The 26838-nt window shown below is 46.3% G+C and overlaps 3 protein-coding genes across 11 annotated transcripts in view; 2 read left to right on the top strand and 1 right to left on the bottom strand.

Moving 5' to 3' along the window:
• LOC135376508 (actin nucleation-promoting factor WASL-like) overlaps positions 1-26838 on the top strand; it is an 85807-nt gene that overhangs the window by 39352 nt on the left and 19617 nt on the right. The window contains exons 2-3 of the mRNA XM_064609016.1: positions 143-286; positions 369-455. Of these exons, the coding sequence (XP_064465086.1) occupies positions 143-286; positions 369-455 (231 nt within the window). The remainder of the gene's footprint in view (positions 1-142; positions 287-368; positions 456-26838) is intronic.
• LOC135376511 (uncharacterized) lies at positions 1515-6357 on the top strand. 5 transcript variants are annotated; one of them, XM_064609026.1, is made up of 7 exons: positions 1515-4751; positions 4816-4944; positions 5134-5183; positions 5457-5623; positions 5717-5863; positions 5925-6110; positions 6180-6357. In XM_064609026.1, the coding sequence occupies exons 3-7, from the start codon at positions 5146-5148 to the stop codon at positions 6329-6331; spliced, it is 690 nt and encodes a 229-aa protein (XP_064465096.1). In that variant the 5' UTR covers positions 1515-4751; positions 4816-4944; positions 5134-5145; the 3' UTR covers positions 6332-6357. The 5 variants fall into 5 exon arrangements, with proteins under 5 accessions (XP_064465096.1, XP_064465095.1, XP_064465094.1 ...); XM_064609025.1 differs by having other exon boundaries at positions 5134-5186; XM_064609024.1 differs by having other exon boundaries at positions 4816-5183.
• Positions 24830-26512, bottom strand: LOC135376509 (uncharacterized). 5 transcript variants are annotated; one of them, XM_064609020.1, is made up of 7 exons: positions 26436-26512; positions 26243-26371; positions 26001-26053; positions 25564-25730; positions 25324-25470; positions 25077-25262; positions 24830-25007 (listed from the first exon to the last, which is right to left on the bottom strand). In XM_064609020.1, exons 3-7 carry the CDS (start codon positions 26039-26041, stop codon positions 24856-24858), a joined length of 693 nt encoding a protein of 230 aa, XP_064465090.1. In that variant the 5' UTR covers positions 26042-26053; positions 26243-26371; positions 26436-26512; the 3' UTR covers positions 24830-24855. The 5 variants fall into 5 exon arrangements, with proteins under 5 accessions (XP_064465090.1, XP_064465091.1, XP_064465087.1 ...); XM_064609021.1 differs by having other exon boundaries at positions 26004-26053; XM_064609017.1 differs by having other exon boundaries at positions 26001-26371.

Genomic DNA, 26838 nt, shown 5'->3' with positions numbered 1-26838 from the left:
CTTTTTCCAAATATTCTGTAGTCAGGGAATCTTGTCTCTCGTGCAAGAATACACGTTCATTCTCAGTACTCGTACTGTGCAGATGCAGCACTTATGCTGACTTACCTGAGGGATGTATTACAAAGTAAATATTTTCTTCTAGATCTTAGCACTTGGAGTGGCAGAAGTGTACAAGTCAGGCTCCAGTGACAGGCACGATACATGGAGTCGGGCGCACAGTGGTGTTGTATGTTTTATCAAAGATTGTGCTGCGAAAGCGTTCCTCATCACGGTGTTCGATTTTAACGTGAGTAGCATTGGTTGCAGATTATGTGTGCTTTGGTATTTACCAGCACTTTACTCACATGCGTATTTATGTTCCTTTTCAGAGAAATGATTTTGTTTGGGAGCAGAAGCTTTTTTCCGGGTTCTCATACAAAGCGCCGCTAAGTTATTTTCACATTTTTGAAGCTGACGTAAGTTGCCCGTGGCCTTCATTTTCACTATAATGAAAGGTGTACCTTTATAGTTTAATTGTTTATGTTAATCAATTGTACTTTAGTATTTTGCTTTTCACGTATATGAATATATCTACAAACCAATGTGACATAGGCGCCGATATTTCATTTTGCCGGGGGGGGGGGGGACGCAGGGGCTTCGGTTCAAGAGCGAATGCAAAGTGTGTATACAGGGTGTCCAAGCTAAATGCGAACAAATTTTTTAAAAATATAAATATCGCTTTTTTCGAGATGAAGTCAGTTGCAATGTAGTATATGCTGAAGGGCACTTCTTAAGAGGGCACCAGCAAACTCCTAAAGCAATGTCCTAATTAACTTTCAATAATTAACTTTTTAATTATAAAAGCTACAAAGTTGTGCCAATGAGAACATCTGGTCACGTTGGTCACCTGATACTGTAGCCGCTTTCAGAACAAAAATTCGTTTGATAGATCGTCCGCAAACAATTCGTGAAGGAACAAAATTTTTTGCTTTATTTTGTTCATTGCGCACCTTCGAAGACGCGTTTTTCCTTCACCCTCAATGTGAGAGGGTGAAAGAGCACACTATCGCCTCTTGCGTCCTGGAAAAAGATTAAAAGAAAACAGAAAATGCAACCCAAGATAAGGGCAGTTCCGATAGCATCACCCGACACATTTGTTTTTGTTTTGTTTCCGCAAGTTAAAGCTCATCTTCAACGTATGAGGCGGCACTGTGCTCCTTCACCCGCTCACATTGGGAGTGAAGGGAAGACGCACCTCTGGAGATGCGCAATCAATAACAAAAAAAAAAGGTGTTCCTTCACGAGTTTTTTGCGGACGATCTATCGAACGGATTTTTGTTCTGAAAACGACTACGGTATCAGGTGACTAAAGGGACCAGATGTTCTCATTGGGACAACTTCGTAGCTTTTATAATTAAAAAGTTAATTTTTTAAAGTTAATTAGGACATTGCCTTAGGAGTTTGCTGGTGCCCTCTTAAGGAGTGCCCTTTAGCATATGCTAAATTGCAACTGACTTCATCTAGAAAAAAGCGATATATATATTTAAAAAATCTGTTCGCATTTAGCTGGGTCACCCTGTATATATGTGTGGGGGGAGGGTGACATGAGCACGGTTTTCCCGATGTTGGGTCTCGGGTGTGTTGATGTTGGCGTGGTAGCGGGTCAAAGGTGGGACACAGTGAGGGAAGCAGATACTGTACAAGTTTATTTACAGTGACATGGTCAGAGCGGGAATTAGAGCAATGGGCAATGGCGCCCATCGCTTATAAAGGTTTTACAACGGGGTCGCCCTTGACAGGTTCTGCGTAACTGGTCTAGCTCCCCCTAAAGCGAAGCGGTTCCCATGGGATGCAGAGTGCGGCGCCTTTCTTCCCTGGCTTTAAACTCGATATCTCGGCGCCGTGCGAATGATCAACATAAGACGCAGCAGAATTTAAGTCCTGTCAGCAGCTTTTTACTTTTCCTTCCACTACATGTCTGTAGAATATTCTGCGGGGATATCCCTCGCGTGAGTACACGGTTATAGTGCTTAAAAACACCATGGATTAATTCAGATGGCACCCGGATTAAATGAAATGGCATCTGGATTCTTTCAGATGGCGCCCGGATTAAACTGAATGGCGCTCGGATTATTTCAGATGGTACCTGGACTAATTCAGATGGCACTTGGACTAAAATGAACGGAAGAACCTGTATAACGTAATTAAATGATAGCAGTTGAGGAACTACAGAGTACCATGAAATACATAATATTTCATGTTTAATATTTCATGTTGTCTAGTTTGGTTGGCCCCTTGCTTGACTGTCTTGTGGACATCTTGAATCGTTCAACACAGTATTTGAGATGTTCTTAATAGCACACGATGGATCGATATTTTTGTTTGAGGCCCAGCAGCCTAAGGCTTCTGGAAAGCTGAAAAGACACAAGTAAATATGCATGTAATTGCAACATGCAATATGTAATGGACCTTTTCCATATTTGCATCGCCCCTGGCGGTGGAATGTCGAACGTCGTGTCTTTCCCCTCAATAATGGTGACGCTTTACGAACTGGCACGTACGTTCCGTGGGAAAGTAGCAAAAGAAGATTGGAAGAAAAATGCGGAAAGAGTGAAAGCGCATTGTACTGATTACCAGACCTCAAACGTCCGCGTAACCTTGAAACCGATTATCTCCCCACAATGAACATGACAGTCGCCCGCAGGTGGGTCCATGGCGATGTTTTCCGCTCAAAGATGGCGGACTCAAGGGCGGGGCATGCGCATAAGTGTTGTCGGAGATGATCCATTGTAGTGTGTGCCTGGACAGTCACTCAATTTGAGCAGTCGTGGCCCCGGAAAGCACGCGATTCTCTCAACATTTCCGTTGTGCAGTAGCTGTGCATTTCAACTAAGAGATTCGCCGGCTTTCGGAGGCAATGAGTACTACTCTGGCGCGCTACGCTGGTTAGAGAACATCAGTGGTGTGAAGGATCTAGAAAACGAGAATGAACGTGTGCCGTTGTGAAAAAACTAGCTGGTAACGTTAGCATAGACCGGATGTTACTCGTAAAACAGTATGCACTTCCAGGTGCCACGAATGTAACGCGGAACAAAGAGAAGAGGTTCTAGTGGAAGTGATATTTCTAAATGGTAAACAAGTAAAAGCACGTCAGCATGGTTCTCACGATAAAGCGGCCTCCAGAGTTGTAGCCAAACTGTAATCCCATGACACACGTCCAGCCGTACTGAACGTACTACTTTCGTACTCGTAACTTACAGACAAATCCTTTAAATTATACGAACAACGTCTATGTCACACATCACGCTAAGAACATAAGGAGCGAAAATATCAGTTCAGGCGTGCTGCTAAGCAAGCGACCGTTAGACATACACAGTAAATGCACCATTCATCGCCAGACCAGGAACGCGCAAAATACAAATATAACAATCCCAAATTATATTTCGTTAATACTAACGAACCTTACCGATAATTGAATTATGATTTTTTCTACTATAAGGTTACTTTCTGACCGTTCCTATTACTTCGTCTTGCAATCCTCATAGAAACCTGTACCGGTACCGAAACCGGAAGTTCCCGCAAACATGTAAAGTGGTCCAGTTTGAACCGGCACCACTTCACTTCCAGTTGCCATCAGCCCAGCTTGAACTGGCACCTGTTCACTTCCCAGTTGCCACCAGTCCAGCATGAACTGGTACCACCAAGTACCCAGTTGCCAAGAGCCCAGCTTGACCTGGTACAAGTTTACTTTCCAGTTGCCACCAGTTTGGTGCCAGTTGGTGCAAACTGGGAACGAACTGTACCAGTCGACTTCCTAGCTCATTTTTTCGCCTGGGTCTACGGTACCGTCGGGGCATCACCGGACTTCCCTCTTGTATGGCGACTATTACGCCTTTACTTTTGCCGTGCGCGGAATTTCTAATTACTGCGCAGGCAAAATTCTCTTGGGTATGTTTTCTAGTATTTGTGTTACGGGCTTTGAGTACACTCATTCCAAAACTCGCGGTGGTCTGTGCCTGATTGACATTGGTCAGAAAGAATAGATGTAGTTGCTGGTAGGTTGTCCCTAGAAAAACTACTATTGTATGTCGTCTCGCAATTTTTATTCCATTTCTACACTGAAATCACGAGTGAAACGAAATAAAATTGGGAACGATGGACCTTTTGTGTGTAAGCATATGCGCATGCTTCCCCATTTTTTTCTTTTTCTATCACATCACATCACATATGCGCATGCTCAGCCACGGCTGCCATGTTTTGGGGTAAGTAATTGTTGTCAAGGTTGCGCAGACGTTCAAGGCCAGCACTTGACTACGCTTTGTACTCGTATTCAGTACAATACGCTTTCAGTCTTTCCGCATTCTTTTTGCGATATTTTCCAAGGTACATATAAATGGTAGCGAAGGCGAGAAAAAATACCAAATCTGTGTTAGCAACACTGCGCCCTTCATGATACACATGCGAGCGTGGTTGTTGAGGGGCAAACTACGAACGTAAACAAAAATAATTTGATCGGAGGCGCGAATAATGTGTGTATTAATCCAATATGCATATTTTTAATATAGCAATTCGCCCGGTCTGCCAGTAATACGTAAGATTATAGACAGAGCCGAGTACGCTTCCGGTTCCTGTCCCTCAGCATGTTGTTAGCTACGAGCTTGCGTACGTTGACTGCGCGCTTTGTGATTGTTGATAGCCGTTTTCTTCTTCATCGTCGTCTTTTCAATTTCAAACCACCAAGTCAAACAGGGGACACTTCTCGGAGAACTAAGGTAAGGCAGGCACACACGAACAATGGTAAAACACAACAGAACGCCGGTAAACCTGTTCCTGCAGGCTCTACCGGGAGACGCACCATGTCGAGGCGCTACATAAGCGGTGCCTCCTGAAGGAGAAAGGAAACTGTGACGCCGATGACACTATGGGCGGTATAAGTTTCCACCGTCTTCCTCGGGACCCCTTGAGGTGAGTTCCTATATATTATAAGTAGGTCTACGGCCGAGAACGGAGCTGAGTCACTTGGTTGAGGACGTGCAGTGTTTGCTGAAGTAAAATGCGTACCTCTCCCCCCGAGTTTTATTGAGAGCGGTGAAGTGAACATAGTGCAAGTTACATAAGATTAATAGCGTTTCAATGGTATCACCTGTTTTCCAGCTTTCAGTCTGTATGGACACTCCCTGGATAGGTCATCCTTCCACAGTGAGGTGGTAAACATGTAAATATTTAAGCATGTGGCTGCTGGGCTGCTTTCAACGAGGAGTTTTGCAGCGGTTTGCATGTACGGGACACAAAGGGCTGTGCTGCATGTGCTTACATGTACCCAATGCTAGCATGTTGATGGCTTGCTTTGCATGCTGATTTTTTCTTTTTTTTTTTGAACTCTGAATGTAGGGCATACAGGGTCAGGCTGCTGTAGCTAGTGCATGTTTTCGTGGCACAGCTTTGCATAATTCTTCAACAATAAAACTGCTTCGCAGGTACAAGGCGTGGCTGGAGTTTTGCAACCTGGAGGCGGATACGAGTCTAATTTCCATTCGCTCTAAGGTCCTGTGCTCCCAGCACTTCGCACCAGTTGCTTATTTGCGCACAGGAAGGCTTCGGTGGGATGCAGTTCCTACATTGAAGCGCACACTGCATGGCGTTGGTAAGTATAATACAAGTCGGTATGCTCAAGTTATCACATGAAAATGTTGTAACTCTAGAGGCAATTATTGTGAGTGCTACTGGTGGTTTACAGGAGGAAGTAGTGCCTACGCCAATCAGAGCAGACTTGAAAGCAGTGGGCCTTCAACGGAGGAACGTGTGCAAGCTGTGGTAGCCTGCGATGACGACAGCACAGGAGCAATACACCTTCACAAGATGAGTCATCCTTGCCATGCTGAAGGTATACTTGAGTAACGTAGTTGTTTGGTTGGCTAACTGTACGACATCATCTGCTTCATCAGAGTGTGGTACTGAAGAAAGTCAGCAACAGCGTGATCTGTCTCATCAGGACCATAGCTACGCACAACACGCACCAGCCTTGTCAACACAGAGCACTGTTGTCTCCCCACTAGCTGCAGTTGTCACTCCTCTGCCAGGAACGTCGTCTGGTGTACTGCGTGCAGTCTCGTCACCTCAGCACTTAGGAGGTATGTGAGGAATACTCTACCGCCATGAAGTCCGCAGACTTGTGAATGCTTTTTGATCACCATTTGCAGGTGGAAGTGGCTGGCATCCCCCCAAAGATTGCCCATCGTCCAGTAGTCTAGCAGCTCCAGCACAGCCAACAAAAGGCAAGCTGGATAACCTCCGCAAGAAAGTGCACCAGTTGCAAGCCCTGTGTTCAGCACCTGTGTTCATAGATACCTAGCATACATTTTCTATTTTGAATCTTCAGCAGTTTGCTATTCTTTGATACGTATTAGGTGTATCCGTGTGGAAGCCCCAGCCGTCATCCCATAATAAAGTTGTTGTTTGCTTCCCCTTGTACATAGATTCCTAGCATGGATTTTCTATTTTGGATCATCAGCAGTTTGCCCTCTCTTTGATATGCATTTAGTGTATACCTGTCTACATAGATCCCTAGTACGTAATTTTATATTTTGGATCATGTGCTGAGTTCGATAGTTGTGTGCACAACTGCCAGTATGTACGTGCAGTTATGTGCAGGGCTAAGCACTTTGTGCAGCTTAAAAAACCTACACCACGTAGCAAAATGTGCACAAAATAGCAGAAGCAGAAAACATTGTCAATGCTTTGACATGCCTTTAATACAAAAATGCTGTTGTAATCAAAGTAGTAGTCATGAACAGTGTGTATGCTCTGAACAAGGTTGTCATTGCTGGAAGCTGATAGTATTTTGGCTGTTTTGCAAGATAAAGTATCACAGACTTCTAAACTGAGCTAATGGACTTGTGCTTTCGAATTCCTCCATAGCATTCATTACGAATGCCAAAAACTGTTGGGAGACATAGCACCACACAGCATGCAAGTATCATATAATGTGACCCAAAAGTGCAAATATGTTCACTTCCGCCTTCTTGGTACGAGAGATATGTGGAAAGCTCCAGATGTGCATGGGGACAGCAATAGTCCTGGGCGCTATCTATGTTTGCTGGAATTTGTACATTATCTTTTTGTGCTTATTCACTACATAGGCTGTCACACTGGTTATTGCACATTATTCTGTCGTGGGTGTTTATACTGGAGTTGGACGGACTACATAATACTGTTTATACTGTATTTATACTGTTTACAATACCATGGCGAATTTACCTGTGATAAAAGAAAGCAAGCCCCCACCTGGTCTCCTGTGTCCTTTGTTGCACGCATGTCGCTAGTGTTAATTCATCTCTGTTCACAAATTGCTCATGAGCTTTTGCTCTTGGATTTGCTATCAACAGCGATTGTGACATTCTGCGGCTCGGCATCCCGGTGGAAAGAACGCGCTGCGCGAGCGCCTGGCACGCCCCGTGCTATACGTAACGGTGACGTACCACGTGACGTCCAGGTGACGTCATTATGACGAAATTTGTAGTGTGCCCCGCAACGGATGGATGGCGCTGACGGTCTTTATCATGGCCGCCCTTGAAGACGTGGTGGCCAATGCAAGCTGCGCTACCATTTATATGTACCTTGTATTTTCTTTCTACTTTCCCACGCGACGTGCCAGTTCGAAAAGTGTCCCTCGCTCGTTTGGGGTTCAAATACGACGTTTTGCATTCCGACGCTATAGGGGCGACACGTACATGGAAAAAGGTCCATTCCTACGCCGTGGTGAAAAATGTGTTCCTTCACATTGCTGACCGTCCTATGACCGTCTTTGTGGCCGTGCAGAAGCGCCAAATGGTTCAGTCGGGCTTGGGACATTGTTGATCTCAAATATGTTTTAATGCGACTCAGGCGGGAGAGCGATCTTTCTGATGTGCACGACGTCAGTGGAATGGTCAGTGCGATTTTTAAGAGTTCTGTCATTTCCGGTAAAAGGTCTCTCATATGGCTGCCGTCATCGCCCGAGAAGAGTTCTACAACATCTTGAAATGTTTTGAAGTGACGACGCAACGCAATATCGATCGCCATGTCCCGGTGTAACTCAAGACGTCCCGTCTACAGTGTAGTCGTAGGACTACATTGTCCGTAGAGTAGTCTGTAGACTACTCCCGTCTACGGTGGTGCGAAGTTGGTCGAAGCTTCCGTACTGGCGGAAGTACCGCTCTGTCTGCCCCAGTCTTTAGCCGGAGGTGCACGCTTCTGAATCAGGTATCGTTCGATCGGCGTGCGACTTCTGGCACATGTCAAACCAAACAAGTCCCGGTTACACTACATCATGTGTACCTCGTGTAGCTGAGGCGAGCTAGAGAGCGCCCCGTCTAATGACACCAACGTCCTTGCCATTCATAAAAACGCCTCGGGCAGTGGACCCCTGCCACAAAAGAACAATGAATGACTTTCTGTTTGGGGACATCGATGACAGGCACTCAATGAATTTGAAAAAGTAGAAAATGTATGCTGCGCAACATTCACATCATCAGGTTCTGCTATCGGGAAGGCAGACTGCTCAGTTGAAGAACGACCACCGCCACTAGCGGTCCGACTTCGCGTGAGTTGTAGTCCACGAAAAAAGCTAGGAAAATGTTTTAGACACGGTAGTGCCACGACGAAAATGCGAGTGGCGGTGCAGCCCCTTCATATATGACACGGGTATGCTAGCAAATTAATAACGAAAGATTTCAAGTGAGACTTACCGTGAAGTAATAACAAAGCGCCGCGGTAAAGTCTTACCGTGACACTTGAAGTTCAACCCTCAGGGCACGGTGACCATGATGTACAGCTCGAAGCAAAATTAACTGGAACGCCGCTTCGACCGGCGGTGCCAGAGCTCTGGGCGGTGCTAGGCGGTGCGGGAAAGGAGCCACCCTAGCGGCGCTTAGGATAAATAATGGGAAAGAGTGTTCCGACTGTCCCACTTGCGCTGCGGGGGTGTCCGCTTTGCCATGATATGTTGACTCGACATTACCACATCACCGTCCGCTGTGGTTATCACCTTGACGCTTGTTTGGGTTTGCGACGATAAACAGATGCCGCTTGCGTCACCTCGTCGTCAGGGCCGTTTATAGAGAGAGTTTGGCCACTCTCTGGTCTTTTGCCGCCTTGTGGGTGGAGCCTATTTTGACGTCAGAGTCGTCGTTGCGCCGCCCAAAAAGCCTTTATCCAAGCGTAATCCGTACAGAATCCGCTTATCAACCATCTGGGGCGCGCCATTTTGATGCTGTCGACAGGTGCTTTGTCGCGCTCAATGTAGTCTACAGATATCGCCGGCTTATGACCCACAGCCTCCTGTGATATAGGAGCCTTTGTTACAAAACTGAAAGAGTTCAAGGACGAAGGGTTTTCGAAGGGCGAAGTACACACGTGTCTTCCCTCCTTGCATCGTAAACAAGGTTAAGCACCAAAATGGCGTCGGCGGCCGGCTGACGACGAAGCAATAATAGAGCTCGGCGGGGGAGGCCGCTCAGATGTGACGTCTCATGACGCGTTGGGCATGATGAGTTGGGCTCCTCCCAATGGCCAAACCCTTTTTATAAATGGTTCTGCCCGTCGTATGAATGTGTGCGTGAGTGGGAAAACATGTAAGAGTGAAAGTGGAATGAGTGAGTGAGTGGATGTGTTTATCCCTTCAAATGACGCACCCTTGGAAGTCGTTGGGGAGGTGTGTCAGTTTGGCTCGATTGGTAGAGCCCTGGACCGGCAATCCAGCAGATGCGGGTCTGAGTCCTACAGCTGGCTAACATTTTCAGTGACTTCCTCGATGATGATGATGATTGAAAGAAAAAAAATGGGAATTCCTTTCATTATTCTGAGGCACTTGAGGCTCGTATGTTGTTTCTTCTGTGTTCCAGCCTCAGAACTTCAATTTTCATGTAAGGGTGTATACTGGCCGATATCGCACGGATACCGAACCCGAACCGTTATGTTTGCCGGTACCGAACCCGAACCGAAATTTTCTTTACACTTTTGAACCCGAACCGGAAAAAATAATAGCGGTAACCGGTTCGCAACGAAACGGTTCGGATATAAAAGAAATCAGCATAAGGGTTCAAGTGCCTCTCAATCCCCGAACGAGGGCACGTTGGTCTCGATATCATGGATTTTGCAAATTTTCACCTAGCAGTCAAACGAGGTCGTATAGTAAGTATACTTTCAGCAGTGCCGTAGCCAGACCTCGAAGGTAGGGGGGCTCGATACGAAAACTCGCACCACTCCCCCTCGCTGATCCTGTGTGCGGCAACACACACACACTTGTGCAGACTGCAAAGTGCGGATGAAAAAAAGGAACGAAAATGGTTGATTTGGACGTTCACAATACGATTACACGTACAGGCCGTCATGACCAATGAGGTGGTGTCACGAGGTTGGACGTATTTTGAAAAGCTCATACTTTGAAAACCATTCAGGAGTGCTGCTTAGACAGACGTCATGAACTGCAAGAACTTTCGCGTTCTGGTCCCCCCCTGGTCCCCCCATATATTATGTTCTCGGATTTGTACGATTTGCGTCGGTCGGTCCGTGGCAGGTAGAGGGGCTCTAGCCCCCTCTAGCCCCCCCGTGGCTACGCCACTGACTTTCAGCGTCTTTTTTAACACGTTGAAGCGCAGTTGCCCTCGTGAGCGTCGCGGCTAGTGCCCCACGCATGTGCTGCAGCCCTGCGGCGTCTGCTCTTCAGAGAGGAGGCGCTACGCGGACGCTTGTCATAGGATCCCTGCATGCGCAAACACTGGGTTTCCAAGAAAACGTCGCGACCGTCCTCTGCGAGCAACCGCTGTATTTTCTGAAAGGCGAGTGGCCTGCCATCGTCCACCGAATGAAGCAGGAATGGAGTAGGCCAGTTGGTTAGCTCTGTAGGCCTCCGGGACTAACGAGGCGGCGCCACCGTTTTCGTCCCCTAGCGGGACGTCGCTGCAGCTCTCGATAGAATCCTAGCAGACGCGCCAAGCACGTTTCGCCCGGGAAGTATGGATGTCATCGTGAGACGCGCGGGCTTCAAAGAAATAAACAGCGAAGGTTTCTTTAGAACAAGTACCATCAACAGAGGAAGTGCCTTGGCTGATGCACGTCATGTGTATGCCGTGGAGGAGCAGTTGTGGGGCAGCAGTTCGGACATCGTGGCGAAATGCACAGCGGAAATGAAACTAAACTGCTCATACGACATCCAAATACAGGTAACATTGAACGAAAATGTTTTGATCGGACACCTTTTGTTGCCATCTGTCAGGGATCGTTTGTCGCGAACGTCATGAATGGCATCACAGCTTTCAGGCTCCCGGCAAATCAAGCAAGCAACATGTACCTGTAAAGCTGGACTCGATGGGCGTTGCAAGCAAGTAGCGGCGGTGGATTTGCACATGAATAGAGGTGACAGTGCCGCCTGCACCAGCTTACCACAGCGTTGGGGGAAGCCTGCTAAGAACCCGCTGAAAAAATCTGCGACGATCGACGAGCTTTTTCCAGGTAACTCGACCAGCGCATGTCGTCGCGATGGTTGCGATTTGTATGTCACGGATTCTTGTTCAAGCGAGTAAGATTAATGGCAGCCTTGCAAATGTGTGAGCCCTTGCATCCAAGGATTACAATGTCACAACAGTACAGCTTATGGTTTGTTTACGCCACGCCAGGTTCTGAAACATATCCAACTGAGCGGGAACTTGAACCGGCTCTTCAGGAAGCTGTATTCGAACAATTTCCAGACATCAAGTGCGCCATCCGCGACCTTTTGGAAGCTGACGCAAAGCACGAAGTACTGTGCTTGATGAGCTTTTGGTCACAGAAAGTTGGGCAAGATGCAACAAGGTCCCTGTTACACAAGATTTGTGAGCGGGAAAGGGGGCACACTCTATGTGACAACTATATGTGCTCCGATTTTCACATGAACTATTTTAGTGAAAATATTGCAAAAGACAGTTCAGACCTGATTGAAATTTGCTGCCAGACTGTACAACAGCACCTGTCACAGAAATGGCACAGTGAAAAGGCCACTTAGAATTTCAAGCACACAAGCTCATGTCATATAAACCTCTACCCGAGAAACGTCATCATGACGTTGGTAGACACACCGAAACCAAAACAGATCGGAAGGGGAGAACTGGGTTCCACGAACGGGCACTTGTTCGCTGCCTCCCATTGAAAGAAAAGTAGGACCGAAGGTCGCGTCCTTTTCAGAGACCATCGTAATCCCCTCAAGGCCGTGGCTTTCGGGCGCGACCTTGTTCGCCACTAGCTTTGAACGTAGTTCAACTCTACCAAACTCGTGGCGCTGTCGGACATTATGACGTCATTTGTTTACAAACAGGTAGAGGTCTATTGAGAAGAAGAGCTCGAAATGAGACTGAAATATTAGAAAGGCTAAAGAAAAAGTCGCTCATGCGGCGCCGCTTTAGCAGACGGCGCCGTAATAGCAGACGACGAAACCTGCGCTTCACTCTCATGCAACGTCGCGCATGACGTCGCCGTTGTCAGGGAAATTTGAACCTGCAGAAGGAACTTGGGTTGAGTCATGTCCTTTGCTCTCGAAATGGGGACACTCAAACATGTATCTCTGCGAGCGGAGAATGTAGTCCGTGCATTGACTGTGGGGTCTCCGATAATGTGGTGCATAATCAGATACGTCGAAGCTAAGTCTTGTGTTTTCTTGCCGCGAGTATTTCATGCGGCGACTTCAGATTTGTGATTGTGGGTGAGGTTGTCCTGCGACATTTGACTTGTCTCTGAGGATTAACATAGTTGTTCTAAACCACCATGTGGTACACTTTTTAGATGTGCGTTTTTCGCCTGAGAACTGAAAGAAAATGTACGAGAGTTGCCGCTGTCCCCAGCCACTTCTGAAAGCCGTCTGCTCACGCCGGTGCACTAGCGCGCGCAAAAGCAGACGATTTCTGTATCCTATGACGAACTTTCCCACCTTGCGACGTAGCTGTTCTTATTGTTGCCAACACAGATCGCGGCATGCTCTGCAATCTTTATCAATATAATTCGATTATTTAATAACCGTGATGTGCATTGTCGGGTAAATTTGCAGTATTCCAATTTCAACAAAGGGCAATCGAACGGTACACTTTATGGGAGGGGCAGGGGGTACGAGACCGTCCCTTTAAGCAAGCGCCCAACGTTTCCCTTTATACGTGAGCAGTAAAAATTAAACAAGTCAGAAACATGAGAAGTAGAGGAGCATACGCAGAACGGTGTGTTTCCTGAACGGTGCCTGTATGATTGGTGGTGGTTTGAAAAATAAATGTAGTCGTGCTTCCTGGTAGTGCAATTGTGTCGTGACACATTGCCTTTGTGTTGTGGATTAACTGGTACACTGCTGTGACCTCGGATAGAGCAAAGCTGGGAGACTCATTTTCGGCATGTTTCAGTACGGTTTCAGATCGATTCGCAACAACACCAACAAATACCGTCGTCTATGTAAAATGATATCCATCTTATTTCGCTTTCTTGAGTGTATCTTGCTGGCAGTGTGCGTGTGAAAAAATCGATTGTGGGAAAAGAGAGTAGCACGACTACACCACTTCATCAGCGTGGACGCTAGTTGCATGTGCTCATCGATTTCTCCTTTCTCTCGCTAAAGGAGCACCTGGCCACTAAAAACGTCAATGCAGACAACAGCAGTAATAAGCTATTAGCCGCGCATTTTCTGATAAAAGCGGTTTTATGTGAGATATAAAACGGAAGCGTTCAACCGGTTCGATTTTTGGCGCTGCCGATCCGGAACGAAATCCAAGCAACGCGAACCCGAACCCGTATTTTTTTGCGGTTCAACACCCTGGATACAATGCCGTTATCTCATTGATACATTTTCAGCATTGTGATAAAAGAAATGAAGATGTCGTGTCAAATTTATTGTATTTGCTGTCCATCTTCATGTGTTTCCATGAGAACAACAGCATCGCATCCGTGCGATGTCGGCCAGCATACACCTTTACATAATCGCCGCAAACCCAAACATACGACGCGGTAATAACCACAGTTGTGGGCAATGCCGAGTCAACAGCTCATAGCAAGGCGGACATCCCCGCAGCACACGTGGGGCAGTCGAAACACTCTTTGCCTATATTTCTCCTAAACGCCGCTAGGGTGGCTCTCTTCCCGCCCCGCCGGTCGGAGTGTCGTTCCAGTTAACTCTGCCTCGAGCTGTACCTCAAAGCACCACCGAAACAATGCCTTACGGTTACACGCAAGGGAATGCAACGGGCGCACGCAAGTTGAAACATGCAAGTCGCTCGCCTCGCTGCTCCGATTTGTGCAGCCATGCACAGTTGGCGCTCGTCGACTCCAGATGCGCTTCCCTCCCGGGCAAGTCCTGACACGTGTCGCGCGTTCCGTAGTCCTGTTAAAGGAGCAGTCTAAGACCGAGAAAAAAAAATTAGTTTTTGATCGTGATGGAATGTCCGATCACTAAATAAAGTTTTCACGCAAGAAATATAAGCGTAGCAGAAAAATATCGCGCGCAGCAGTCGATTGATTCTCACGAGTGCGGAGAGCTCTCTCCTACTCTTGTGGAAGACACGTGAGAAATGACGGGCACCTCCGTCACGACGTGACGTTCTACGTTGCGTCCACTCCTAGGGCTCGCAGGTGACCTCGGCTGCGATCTGACACCAGCAACTGTCAAGGTGACGGCGGGCGCCTTCCGCGCGCGTTGTTCTGCCAAGAGGCGCATGCGCATCAGAAACGGTTCTGTTTTTTTTTTCTTTTTTTACAGAACATGGCGTTGGGACATTGGTCGTCTGATCAGTCTGCCGCCAGTGAACTTTCTTTGATTCTTTTCGGTTGCACGGCAAAGACACCCAGTGCAACAAAATCGGGAACTCGCGTGTGGATTGAGGTCAGCACTCCTCCAAAAGGGAATGGGGACGTTCAGGTGCAGTGCGAGTAGAAGTTGCGATCGTTGAACTAGTTCAATAAGTTGCAAACAGAAAGAACGCACTTTGTTTGTCTTGTTTTCCAGGAACGAATACGAGGTGAGCCACGTTATATTGCATCGCTTCGCGAACAGCACGAACCGCCACCCTGCGTATCGCCTCATGTGAGACGCTGGCACTTTTCGTTAGTTGGAGACGTATATAATAAACAAAAACAATGACTATAGGACACACAATCGCGTTACCATTACGAGCGTAATGTTTTATTGTTCGTTTTCACCTCTGTTTTATGCCTCAAACAAACAGAACATACTGAACCGCTGTCAACAAGGAGCATGCCGTGCCCGAAGCAGACGAATTTTCCGTAGCGAATGAGAGCACTTTTAACGTTTGACGTCACAGTCTATGGGGAGTGGCTTGTGGCTCGAGCGCGCGAGCCTCCCGCCACGGGAGCGATTTTATAAATCGAATTGCGTTGTAACTAAACATTGTTCAGCCAAGATATTTTACGAGAATGATTTTTACACACTGCTTGACAAATTAAAAACGGTTTTCAGCCATTCAAATTTCCTTTCCATGCTCCTTTAAGGCTGAACCGCATGGCACGAAAAACTGTCCGAAAACTGTCCGAACCGAAATCGGGACCGAACTTTTTTTCTGTGCATCACCGCATGCTACCGAAATGCACACTGTAAAAAAACTACCGTAAAATTTACGTATATCTTAATGGCAGCTATGTTGCCGGACTTTTCCCGTTAAAATGACGGCCACTTCAGGAGAAGTACTGCCGTTAAATTTACTGCAATATTCATGTAACCAGAATGCTGGTTTTTCCCCGTGAAAATTACGGTGTATTACAAAAAATGTAGCCGTAAAATTTACAGGGATTTTAATGTCAGCTATGTTGCCGGCTCTTTCCCGTAATTTTCACGACCACCTGAGAGAGTCGGCTTTTGGTTGAAGTGTGGAGTGCATTGATTCCCACAAATGTGGGAACAGCACCATAGGATGTGTAATTGTGTGTGTCTTCCTTTAATGGAATTGCAAGTCATGCAGCAATGTATGACACAACTCATAGAGTAGAGGATCGAGCATTTATTGTACATAGAGAGAAAGGGTGGAAAAATCTGTGAAGTGTGGTTGAATCTGCAGCGATCAAAACAACATCTTAGACTTGCAAATTACATTAAGTGTATCTGGTTACCAAGTAAAACGTTCCCTTACACTTCTGCTGTTTTCGAAACAATCCCCAGAACTTCGTAGGTTGTGGCTCGGTTCATCAGCTTGCTGCCCTTGCAGGGCTGATACATGGTATACTCCTGTAAGAAAGAAAATGCAGGATATGTAGTACGGCAGCCGCTACCATTGGAATACAGCTCCACATGCACACACCACTGCACCTTACACATTCAGTATGGTGTCACTACAGGTTTTTCCGTCGATTTTAGTCCAAGTGCCATCTCAAATAATCCCAGCGCCATACAATTTAATCCGGGCGCCATCTGAAAAAATCCAGATGCTATTCAATTTAATCCGGGTGTCATCAGAATTAATCCATGGTGTTTTTAAGCACTATAACCGTGTGTTCACACGAGGGACATCTTCGTAGAGTATTTTAGGGGACGAAAAAGTAAAAAAAAACTGCTGATGGGACTGAAGTTTTGCCGTGTCTTATGTGGAACATACGCACGACGCTGAGATATTGGGAGTTGGAGCGGAAGTATAGCAAACGATGGCACTGGTGCTGTCGTCTGCTACAGAATATCTTCTGGCTGAACTGTTGGATATTCCGCGCAGTTAGCAGAACGCGAAAAGGCATGATTCTCACAGCAGACGACACCAGTGTTCCTGTCCTCTGCAAAGGAATATCTTGTGACTCTGCCGCAGGATATTCTCTGCGGTTTGAAGAGATACGTCGAAAAGGGAAAAAAAAGAGAAACACTGCCAAGGAGCCCGCGAAGAGGGAATCACACACGTATCATGAAAAACGGTTAGGAGCAACTAAGATTTATTTGACCAAGAACTTTCGTGCAAGAGACTGCACTTCTTCAGGTTACACAACCTGAAGAAGTGCAGTCTCTTGCACGAAAGTTCTTGTTCAAATAAATCTTAGTTGCTCCTAACCGCTTTTCGTGTTACGGTTTGAAGAGCACGGAAACACATCCCGCAGCTTAGTCACAAGATATTCTGTAGCAGACGACAGGACCAATGGTGTCATCTGCTATGTGAGTCATGCCTTTTCGTGCTCTTCTAACCATGTGGAATATCCTGCAGCTCAGTCAGAAGATATTCTGTAGCAGACGACATGACCAATGGTGTCTTCTGCTATGCTTCCGCTTTAACGTTCAATATCTCAGCGCCGTGCGAATGCTCAACATAAGACGCAGCAGAATTTAAGTCCCATCAGCAGCATTTTACCTTGCACTACATGTCTGTAGAATATTCTGCGGGGATGTCCCTCGTGTGAGTACACGGTGCTTAAAAACACCATGGATTAATTCAGACGGCGCCTGGATTAAACTCAATAGCATCTGGATTTTTTCAGATGACACCCAGATTAAATTGAATGGAGCTCGGATTATTTCAGGTGGCACCTGACTAATTCAGATGGCAGTTAGACTAAAATGGACGGAAAAACTGTAGTAGAGACACCATAGTTTTGGCGCTCTATGGCCTTTGTGCCATTAAACGCATAATCTCTCTCTCTCTCACACCTTTATGGTGCTGGCTGAGTACTTTCCAATGCAGGTGAAGAAATATCTCAAGGTCTTATACTGGTCATAAAGACCTTAAATCACTCATATTTGGGTAGTACATATATTGGTTTAAATCTTGTTAGATATTGATGATTTTGTGTGGAGTGACTGTATGAAGACGTAATGCTGTTAGAGTGTTTGCCATTACAGATGTGGTCTAAAATTGTTGTAAAGAAGAAAATGTTCTGTTGCAAAATAACCATGCTTGAGTCACAAATGTCACTGAGATTATTCCACGAAATACATGCCAAGCAATTCAACAGGTAGTTCCAATCACAAGTTATGTGTTAAATGAAAGAATCAGCAACACCATTGGTGAAGCAAGTATATTTTTACTTTTAATGACTAGTGCCACGGGTGATGTATGCAGGAATGAGATGGTTAGTTTATAGCAAATCACTGCACAAATATCACCATGCAGCAGAGCAGTGTTCTTTTCATAAAATATGTACCACATAAATTCGCTGCACCCTAATGTCCTTCATACTGCCACATGCACGTCCCGCACCTGTACTACTCATCACCGAAAAAAAAGGGAGAGAGAGCACACAATTTCGATGTTGAATCAAACACTGATTACTTTGTTCCGCGCACAAATCATGATTGGAACCAGGAGGAGGGAGGAGGAGGGTCGTTGGGAGGAACCCGAGAGGTCTGCCTGCCTGATTAGGCGGCATGTTTCTCGGGAAGGGAAAGGTGGTGGAGAGGAGGAGAGGAAAGGGTGAAGTGGAAGACCGAGCGGAATCCGCTTGGGGGGAGGATAGCTGCGTCCATGGGCCGACTTCAGTGGAACTGTGCCGGCATACGCCTATTACACATCTGAGGGAAACCCAGGAAAAACCCCAGACGGCACAGCCGGCCCGCGGATTCGAACCGCGGACCTCCCAGTCTCCAAGCGCACGCGTTACCGCTGCGCCACCGGAGCTGGTATGATTGGAACCACCTCCCCATTTGCCTCGCATTGATTTTGCCCACAAATCATTATAAAACAGCACACTGCAATTACGTCACACCAGTATAACATTTTGTGACCAAAGCGGACTTCCTTTACTACTGTAATGCTTCTTGCATTGTAGAGGAATAAATACTATGAGCAGAGCACAGCATCGCGGTGTACCAGCCTTACAGAGGGTACTACACTTTCTTACTGCTCGGGGGAAACAGAAGCTCTCAATATATATTAAGATACGCAGCTACATGTACTAGCCAGCGACCAGTAGCTTTACTCAACGACTTTGTTTCCGACAAAACATAAGCAGAGGGACACCGAACATTATCCACCCTGCTATGCACTTATTGCCTCAAATACTAAGTGGGTAAAAAAACGCGATTTCAATCGCAAAGGAATGCTAATGTTCAAGGGTGGACAAGCAGCATGCCAACCCAACAATACCCTAATTTCATGTGGAGTTATAAGGGACACCAGCTCCTTATGTTCTACCTTTCGAGACATACGTGTGACATTTAAGTTATGAACACTACAAGCATGTGTTACAGTCACCAACGAACGGCGGTACAAACGGCTAAATAAAATAAGCCGGAATAATATCAGTTTCTAGTTGAAAAGTGCTGTTGTAGAGTGAAGGATTGAAAAGATAAGGTGATGCAAGACCGATTGATGATAAAAACTGAAATACTCACTCTGTGTCACGAGAAACCATGCAAAAGAGATGCCCTTCCTGGGTCTTCTTTCAGCAAGTGATCCAAGGCCAAGCGTGTCTTGGATTTCCACACGACTTGGCCAGGAAGGATGGTGTGCCCAGAAGTGACCACCGTGCTGGAGCAGATTGGAACCGAACAAATTAGGCAGGCGTCAAGAACACGTAAAACATGTTCAACAATAACGACATCGTACAAGTAACACCACATCGACAAGTACATACGCATATGAAGCACATCATATGTCCTACACGCATGTTCTTAGATCTTTTCACCTAGGATACAAAATTTACAGCAGAACTATTTAGCATTCAGGGTCTTGAAGCACTGAAGTGGGACAAAGAAGTAAATCTAACACATCAGCACGATATCTTACCTCCAGGTTACATCAGTGGGCATATGCGCACGGAGCTTGCTCAATTTCTTATAGCCGGCAGCGGATTCAAGTAACGGTGCCTGGAAATAGTACACAGGATCATTTTCCTTTTCGCGTGCAATAAGCCGAAAGTACGCGTCTTGTGGGAGTACAGTACGTTTATTTTTGCTCCGCCAGCGGAATTTGAACTTCTAATCTGCTCCGTGAGGCGCCCCCGTTGTGCCTAGTAAGGAAGACGCAATCATGCCATAATTGAACGTGCGCTGCGGATACACCTTTCGGCAATGCGAAATATGATCAGAGCGCAATGTGAGGTGAGTGTTGCGACACAATAACACTTTATACATACCTGAAACCCGCTGCATTTGGACACATGTAACTTGCATCGACTTCCCCGTCGCCATTTGCAAACGCCGTCGTCAATTTGAAAATGACGTTGGCGATGACGATGTGTGCGCCCTTCGCCATCGTTGACTCTGCAAATGCCGCCGACGCGGCTACACTGCTGCCGGCAACATTGCGCGCTGCAGCCCTGTTCTGTTTCTTTTTGGCACGAATTTTTCTGTCCGTTTATTTAATCTCTCTGTTTATTAGAAATCCGTCGTGCTGTTCCCAGCGTAAGTAGCCTTTGTAGTGAAGAAGCTGGCAGTGTAGGCTGGGCCCTACTGTCGTTGCGTTTCTGTCGCTAGTACACGCTGCACAGGTGTACTTTGTCATATTAAATATCCTGAACAGTAAACGCTCCCGTCTGCTCGTGTCTGTTTTTCGTGTGATCTTGTCTTTCGAGCACACATTATGCTAAACAATGATATCCACTGTTTGTAAGACATCCCGAGGTGTGAACGTACAGCAGCAGATATGAAAGTTATTAAAGTATGAAATTGGCATCTAATGAAATACAATGCATAGCAACGCTATGGCACCATATGCATGTATACATGTACTGCAATCAACCATTTATTAACATTCACTGTTTCCAGCAAGCGTAGCACAATTTCAGATACTGGAAAGCAATGTGACAGTATGGAGGACTACCGTAAAATATACAGCTATTTGACCGTAATCAGGATTACGGACACACTACCGTCTTATTTACGATGATAACGTCATAATTACGGCATATTTCAGTGGTGCCGTGTTAATTACACTTCTTTGACCGTATTTCCAATTACGGTAGCATACCTGTTCTTTTTACGGCAAAGACTGGATTTTGACCTTAAAATTTACGGCAATTTTTTACAGTGCACCCGGAATTTTGGCCGAAGACTTCTGACCATGGGGGACATCGTGTTTCAACCATCTAGCTCAATGAGATAATCCCTGTATTCATAGGGGTAGAAGTCGCACACACGGCAACAGTCGACCCGATTGCTACGTCATCGTTGCTATGGTTCTCCTTCCGGCTGAATAGCCATTGGATGCTTATACTTTTTCGGTTGGCGTCACTTCCCATTTCGGAGGAGAAATCTGGCTTGGCCAGATCGGGCCGAATCCGGCCCGAAATTCTGTTCTCCGAAAAAAGTTCGGTTCCGAATTCGGTTCGGAAAGAATTCGGACGCTTTTCGGGCCATGCGGTTCACGCTTTAGCGGTGCTTTGGGTTGTACTGTGTGTATGTCATTCCGCACAAGACGGGGTCATGGTAAAGGGGCAAAACAGGGGGGGGGGGTAACTAATGCTAACGCATTTCTGTCGCATGAATTCCATAGATCGCCCTAAAATTTTCATTTCTTTCTGGTCGTTGACGCTATGCGAGCAAGAGTGCATGCAGTGACATGAAGGAAGGCGGAAAGAGGCGGTCCCTTTGGAGACGGAATACGACATGCAGTGGAGATTTGTTTTTAAAAAATAATAGTTTTTTTCGTGTTAAACTGGGTTGCTGTTTGCTTTCGGGACGTGCGCTTTCCTTTTTGTAGTGCCATTGTGTGATAGAGAGCGTCGAGTTTGGGTGCCTGACCATCAGGGTGGGTGGTAGCTTGGCCCCTCCAGAAACTTTTCGCGAGTCGGCGCCTATGTAATGTGATATGCAGTTTTGGAAGTTTAGCAGGACCGTCGAAGAAGTAGAACTATTGAAAAATATTACTTTGGGTAAAATTACTCGAGAGCAACCGTGCGATATACTTACGGTTCGCACTTTTCGGTGTTTTCATTTGGCAAAAATTGGGAGGTGCCCACCAGAGCCCTCAATTTCTGTAACGTTTTGAGGTTTTTTAGATGTTGTCCGAAAGGTATATCTCCCACAAAGTCAAAATTGTCGAGAAATTGAAACGACAAGCACCTCCTGACCATTGCCAGATGAAAACACTGGAAAGTCGGAAGCCTATAGCTATACCGTAAAACTGCAGCTCGCGACTTCTGGAGTTCTCGTTAAGAAAAAAAAAAAAGAATTCAAAATTGCTCATCTGCCTATTCTTTTCCTGGGGTGCTCCAGTCTTTCATGTGTTTGACTCAATTCAAGGATGTGCAGTGCTCGCAACTTCCAACCAATCTCCCGTTGCCGTGACCTCGACTGGTGGCGAACATCGGAATCAGTACCGGGACTGACCCACGTTCTTTCGATGGGTGGCAGGTTGTTGACATGTCGCTTGTTTTCAATACGTGTGGAAACAGACTCGACGAAAAACAAAATCTGAGAGCAATCTTCTGGACGACATTACAACGTGTCTGTTTTGCCCCTTACCCTTTTCTTCAGCTGGCCATGTCCGGTGCAGCGTCCAGCCTGGGAGCCGCGAACAGCCCCATATGTCATTCCCCTTTCTTCTTTTTTTTCTTAATAAACAGATCCCCTACTCCACCATCTTCTTTTTACGTCTGTGTGTGCGCCGCAATGTCGTGTAAAAAGCCGAGCCTAGATGTTCTGGACTTCACAGATTATCGTTATACCTCACATCAAACAGCGATTTATCGCAAACTTGTGCAATAATCTTAAAGATATTAGTGGAAAACAGACACGTTGCAGTGTCGCCCCGAAGATAGCCCCAGATATTTTTTGTCGAGTTTGTTTCTACAGGTGTTGACAACAAGCGAGAGCATGTCAACATATTGCTGCCCCTCGAAATAACATGGGTCAGACCCTGTACTGATTGCAATGTTCGCCGTCAGTCGAGCGCTTATCGGAGCCAGGTCACAGCAACGGGAGATTGCCTGGAAGTTGCCAGCTCTGTATGTACCAGAGTGAAGCTATATATAGACAGGTAGCGAAACTCCCATAGGGCCCTGCGTCTTCAGAATGACGCCATGATAGAGACCGTCAGCTCCGTCCATCCGTTGCGCGGACAACCGCGATTGTAAATAAATGACGTCAGAGATGACGTCAGGAGTATGAATAATAAGCAGTGCATAATTAGCCATGGCGCGTTTGCACTCGCGCACTTCGTTTACTTTGTATTCCTTTTCCCTCACCGAACCATACTAATCATCCAGGGCAACAATACCAGACGAGAACGGAGAAAAATAAATCGCATTAGGTTTAATGACACATATCAATTCGAAATACATAGTTATCACAGATTTTGACAACTCCAAACAGAAGGGTATCGCGACGACTACACAGGAATCAAGAAAGCTCTTAAGGTCCATTTCTCACCGAGAGCGAAATGTGCACGTAGTGATTAGCCGTTTGCATTTCTTCAATGAGTGGCCATAATGGGTCCGTTGCAAAAAACATGACATGTTTGCGCACAGCTGATTCCAGCCAGCGCTCACGCCATCATGGCAGGTCTCGCCATGACGAAAGCTTTCTTTCACGGGCCGGCAACAGGGGATGCATTGCATTCATCTATCCACACGTGTCAATCTTGTTCTACAGCTCTGAGATGTGAACGTCGCTTCCTGTTTAACCCAAAAAGTGTACGAACTCTGTATTACGATGGACGGACACACGGCACGGCTACGGGGATGCACGGATAAACAAGCCTACCAAGGTACATATAAATGGTAGCGCAGCTTGCATTGGCCACCACGTCTTCAAGGGCGGCCATGATAAAGACCGTCAGCGCCATCCATCCGTTGCGGGGCACACTACAAATTTCGTCATAATGACGTCACCTGGACGTCACGTGGTACGTCACCGTTACGTATAGCACGGGGCGTGCCAGGCGCTCGCGCAGCGCGTTCTTTCCACCGGGATGCCGAGCCGCAGAATGTCACAATCGCTGTTGATAGCAAATCCAAGAGCAAAAGCTCATGAGCAATTTGTGAACAGAGATGAATTAACACTAGCGACATGCGTGCAACAAAGGACACAGGAGACCAGGTGGGGGCTTGCTTTCTTTTATCACAGGTAAATTCGCCATGGTATTGTAAACAGTATAAATACAGTATAAACAGTATTATGTAGTCCGTCCAACTCCAGTATAAACACCCACGACAGAATAATGTGCAATAACCAGTGTGACAGCCTATGTAGTGAATAAGCACAAAAAGATAATGTACAAATTCCAGCAAACATAGATAGCGCCCAGGACTATTGCTGTCCCCATGCACATCTGGAGCTTTCCACATATCTCTCGTACCAAGAAGGCGGAAGTGAACATATTTGCACTTTTGGGTCACATTATATGATACTTGCATGCTGTGTGGTGCTATGTCTCCCAACAGTTTTTGGCATTCGTAATGAATGCTATGGAGGAATTCGAAAGCACAAGTCCATTAGCTCAGTTTAGAAGTCTGTGATACTTTATCTTGCAAAACAGCCAAAATACTATCAGCTTCCAGCAATGACAACCTTGTTCAGAGCATACACACTGTTCATGACTACTACTTTGATTACAACAGCATTTTTGTATTAAAGGCATGTCAAAGCATTGACAATGTTTTCTGCTTCTGCTATTTTGTGCACATTTTGCTACGTGGTGTAGGTTTTTTAAGCTGCACAAAGTGCTTAGCCCTGCACATAACTGCACGTACATACTGGCAGTTGTGCACACAACTATCGAACTCAGCACATGATCCAAAATATAAAATTACGTACTAGGGATCTATGTAGACAGGTATACACTAAATGCATATCAAAGAGAGGGCAAACTGCTGATGATCCAAAATAGAAAATCCATGCTAGGAATCTATATACAAGGGGAAGCAAACAACAACTTTATTATGGGATGACGGCTGGGGCTTCCACACGGATACACCTAATACGTATCAAAGAATAGCAAACTGCTGAAGATTCAAAATAGAAAATGTATGCTAGGTATCTATGAACACAGGTGCTGAACACAGGGCTTGCAACTGGTGCACTTTCTTGCGGAGGTTATCCAGCTTGCCTTTTGTTGGCTGTGCTGGAGCTGCTAGACTACTGGACGATGGGCAATCTTTGGGGGGATGCCAGCCACTTCCACCTGCAAATGGTGATCAAAAAGCATTCACAAGTCTGCGGACTTCATGGCGGTAGAGTATTCCTCACATACCTCCTAAGTGCTGAGGTGACGAGACTGCACGCAGTACACCAGACGACGTTCCTGGCAGAGGAGTGACAACTGCAGCTAGTGGGGAGACAACAGTGCTCTGTGTTGACAAGGCTGGTGCGTGTTGTGCGTAGCTATGGTCCTGATGAGACAGATCACGCTGTTGCTGACTTTCTTCAGTACCACACTCTGATGAAGCAGATGATGTCGTACAGTTAGCCAACCAAACAACTACGTTACTCAAGTATACCTTCAGCATGGCAAGGATGACTCATCTGGTGAAGGTGTATTGCTCCTGTGCTGTCGTCATCGCAGGCTACCACAGCTTGCACACGTTCCTCCGTTGAAGGCCCACTGCTTTCAAGTCTGCTCTGATTGGCGTAGGCACTACTTCCTCCTGTAAACCACCAGTAGCACTCACAATAATTGCCTCTAGAGTTACAACATTTTCATGTGATAACTTGAGCATACCGACTTGTATTATACTTACCAACGCCATGCAGTGTGCGCTTCAATGTAGGAACTGCATCCCACCGAAGCCTTCCTGTGCGCAAATAAGCAACTGGTGCGAAGTGCTGGGAGCACAGGACCTTAGAGCGAATGGAAATTAGACTCGTATCCGCCTCCAGGTTGCAAAACTCCAGCCACGCCTTGTACCTGCGAAGCAGTTTTATTGTTGAAGAATTATGCAAAGCTGTGCCACGAAAACATGCACTAGCTACAGCAGCCTGACCCTGTATGCCCTACATTCAGAGTTCAAAAAAAAAAAGAAAAAATCAGCATGCAAAGCAAGCCATCAACATGCTAGCATTGGGTACATGTAAGCACATGCAGCACAGCCCTTTGTGTCCCGTACATGCAAACCGCTGCAAAACTCCTCGTTGAAAGCAGCCCAGCAGCCACATGCTTAAATATTTACATGTTTACCACCTCACTGTGGAAGGATGACCTATCCAGGGAGTGTCCATACAGACTGAAAGCTGGAAAACAGGTGATACCATTGAAACGCTATTAATCTTATGTAACTTGCACTATGTTCACTTCACCGCTCTCAATAAAACTCGGGGGGAGAGGTACGCATTTTACTTCAGCAAACACTGCACGTCCTCAACCAAGTGACTCAGCTCCGTTCTCGGCCGTAGACCTACTTATAATATATAGGAACTCACCTCAAGGGGTCCCGAGGAAGACGGTGGAAACTTATACCGCCCATAGTGTCATCGGCGTCACAGTTTCCTTTCTCCTTCAGGAGGCACCGCTTATGTAGCGCCTCGACATGGTGCGTCTCCCGGTAGAGCCTGCAGGAACAGGTTTACCGGCGTTCTGTTGTGTTTTACCATTGTTCGTGTGTGCCTGCCTTACCTTAGTTCTCCGAGAAGTGTCCCCTGTTTGACTTGGTGGTTTGAAATTGAAAAGACGACGATGAAGAAGAAAACGGCTATAAACAATCACAAAGCGCGCAGTCAACGTACGGCAAGCTCGTAGCTAACAACATGCTGAGGGACAGGAACCGGAAGCGTACTCGGCTCTGTCTATAATCTTACGTATTACTGGCAGACCGGGCGAATTGCTATATTAAAAATATGCATATTGGATTAATACACACATTATTCGCGCCTCCGATCAAATTATTTTTGTTTACGTTCGTAGTTTGCCCCTCAACAACCACGCTCGCATGTGTATCATGAAGGGCGCAGTGTTGCTAACACAGATTTGGTATTTTTTCTCGCCTTCGCTACCATTTATATGTACCTTGAGCCTACTG

The sequence above is a fragment of the Ornithodoros turicata genome, unplaced genomic scaffold, assembly GCF_037126465.1.
Source record: "Ornithodoros turicata isolate Travis unplaced genomic scaffold, ASM3712646v1 ctg00001139.1, whole genome shotgun sequence".
NCBI lineage: Eukaryota > Metazoa > Arthropoda > Arachnida > Ixodida > Argasidae > Ornithodoros > Ornithodoros turicata.
This window is presented reverse-complemented; position numbering and strand designations above follow the sequence as displayed.

Coding starts and splice junctions, on each gene's coding strand:
- LOC135376509 (XM_064609017.1), bottom strand. CDS start 26,074: ATGGTATCACCTGTTTTCCAGCTTTCAGTCTGTATGGACACTCCCTGG. Junction 25,731..26,000: donor CATCCTTCCACAGTGAGGTG/GTAAACATGTAA, acceptor ACTGCTTCGCAG/GTACAAGGCGTGGCTGGAGT. Junction 25,263..25,323: donor TCATCCTTGCCATGCTGAAG/GTATACTTGAGT, acceptor CTGCTTCATCAG/AGTGTGGTACTGAAGAAAGT.
- LOC135376511 (XM_064609022.1), top strand. CDS start 5,113: ATGGTATCACCTGTTTTCCAGCTTTCAGTCTGTATGGACACTCCCTGG. Junction 5,624..5,716: donor GCGCACACTGCATGGCGTTG/GTAAGTATAATA, acceptor GGTGGTTTACAG/GAGGAAGTAGTGCCTACGCC. Junction 6,111..6,179: donor GTCACCTCAGCACTTAGGAG/GTATGTGAGGAA, acceptor CACCATTTGCAG/GTGGAAGTGGCTGGCATCCC.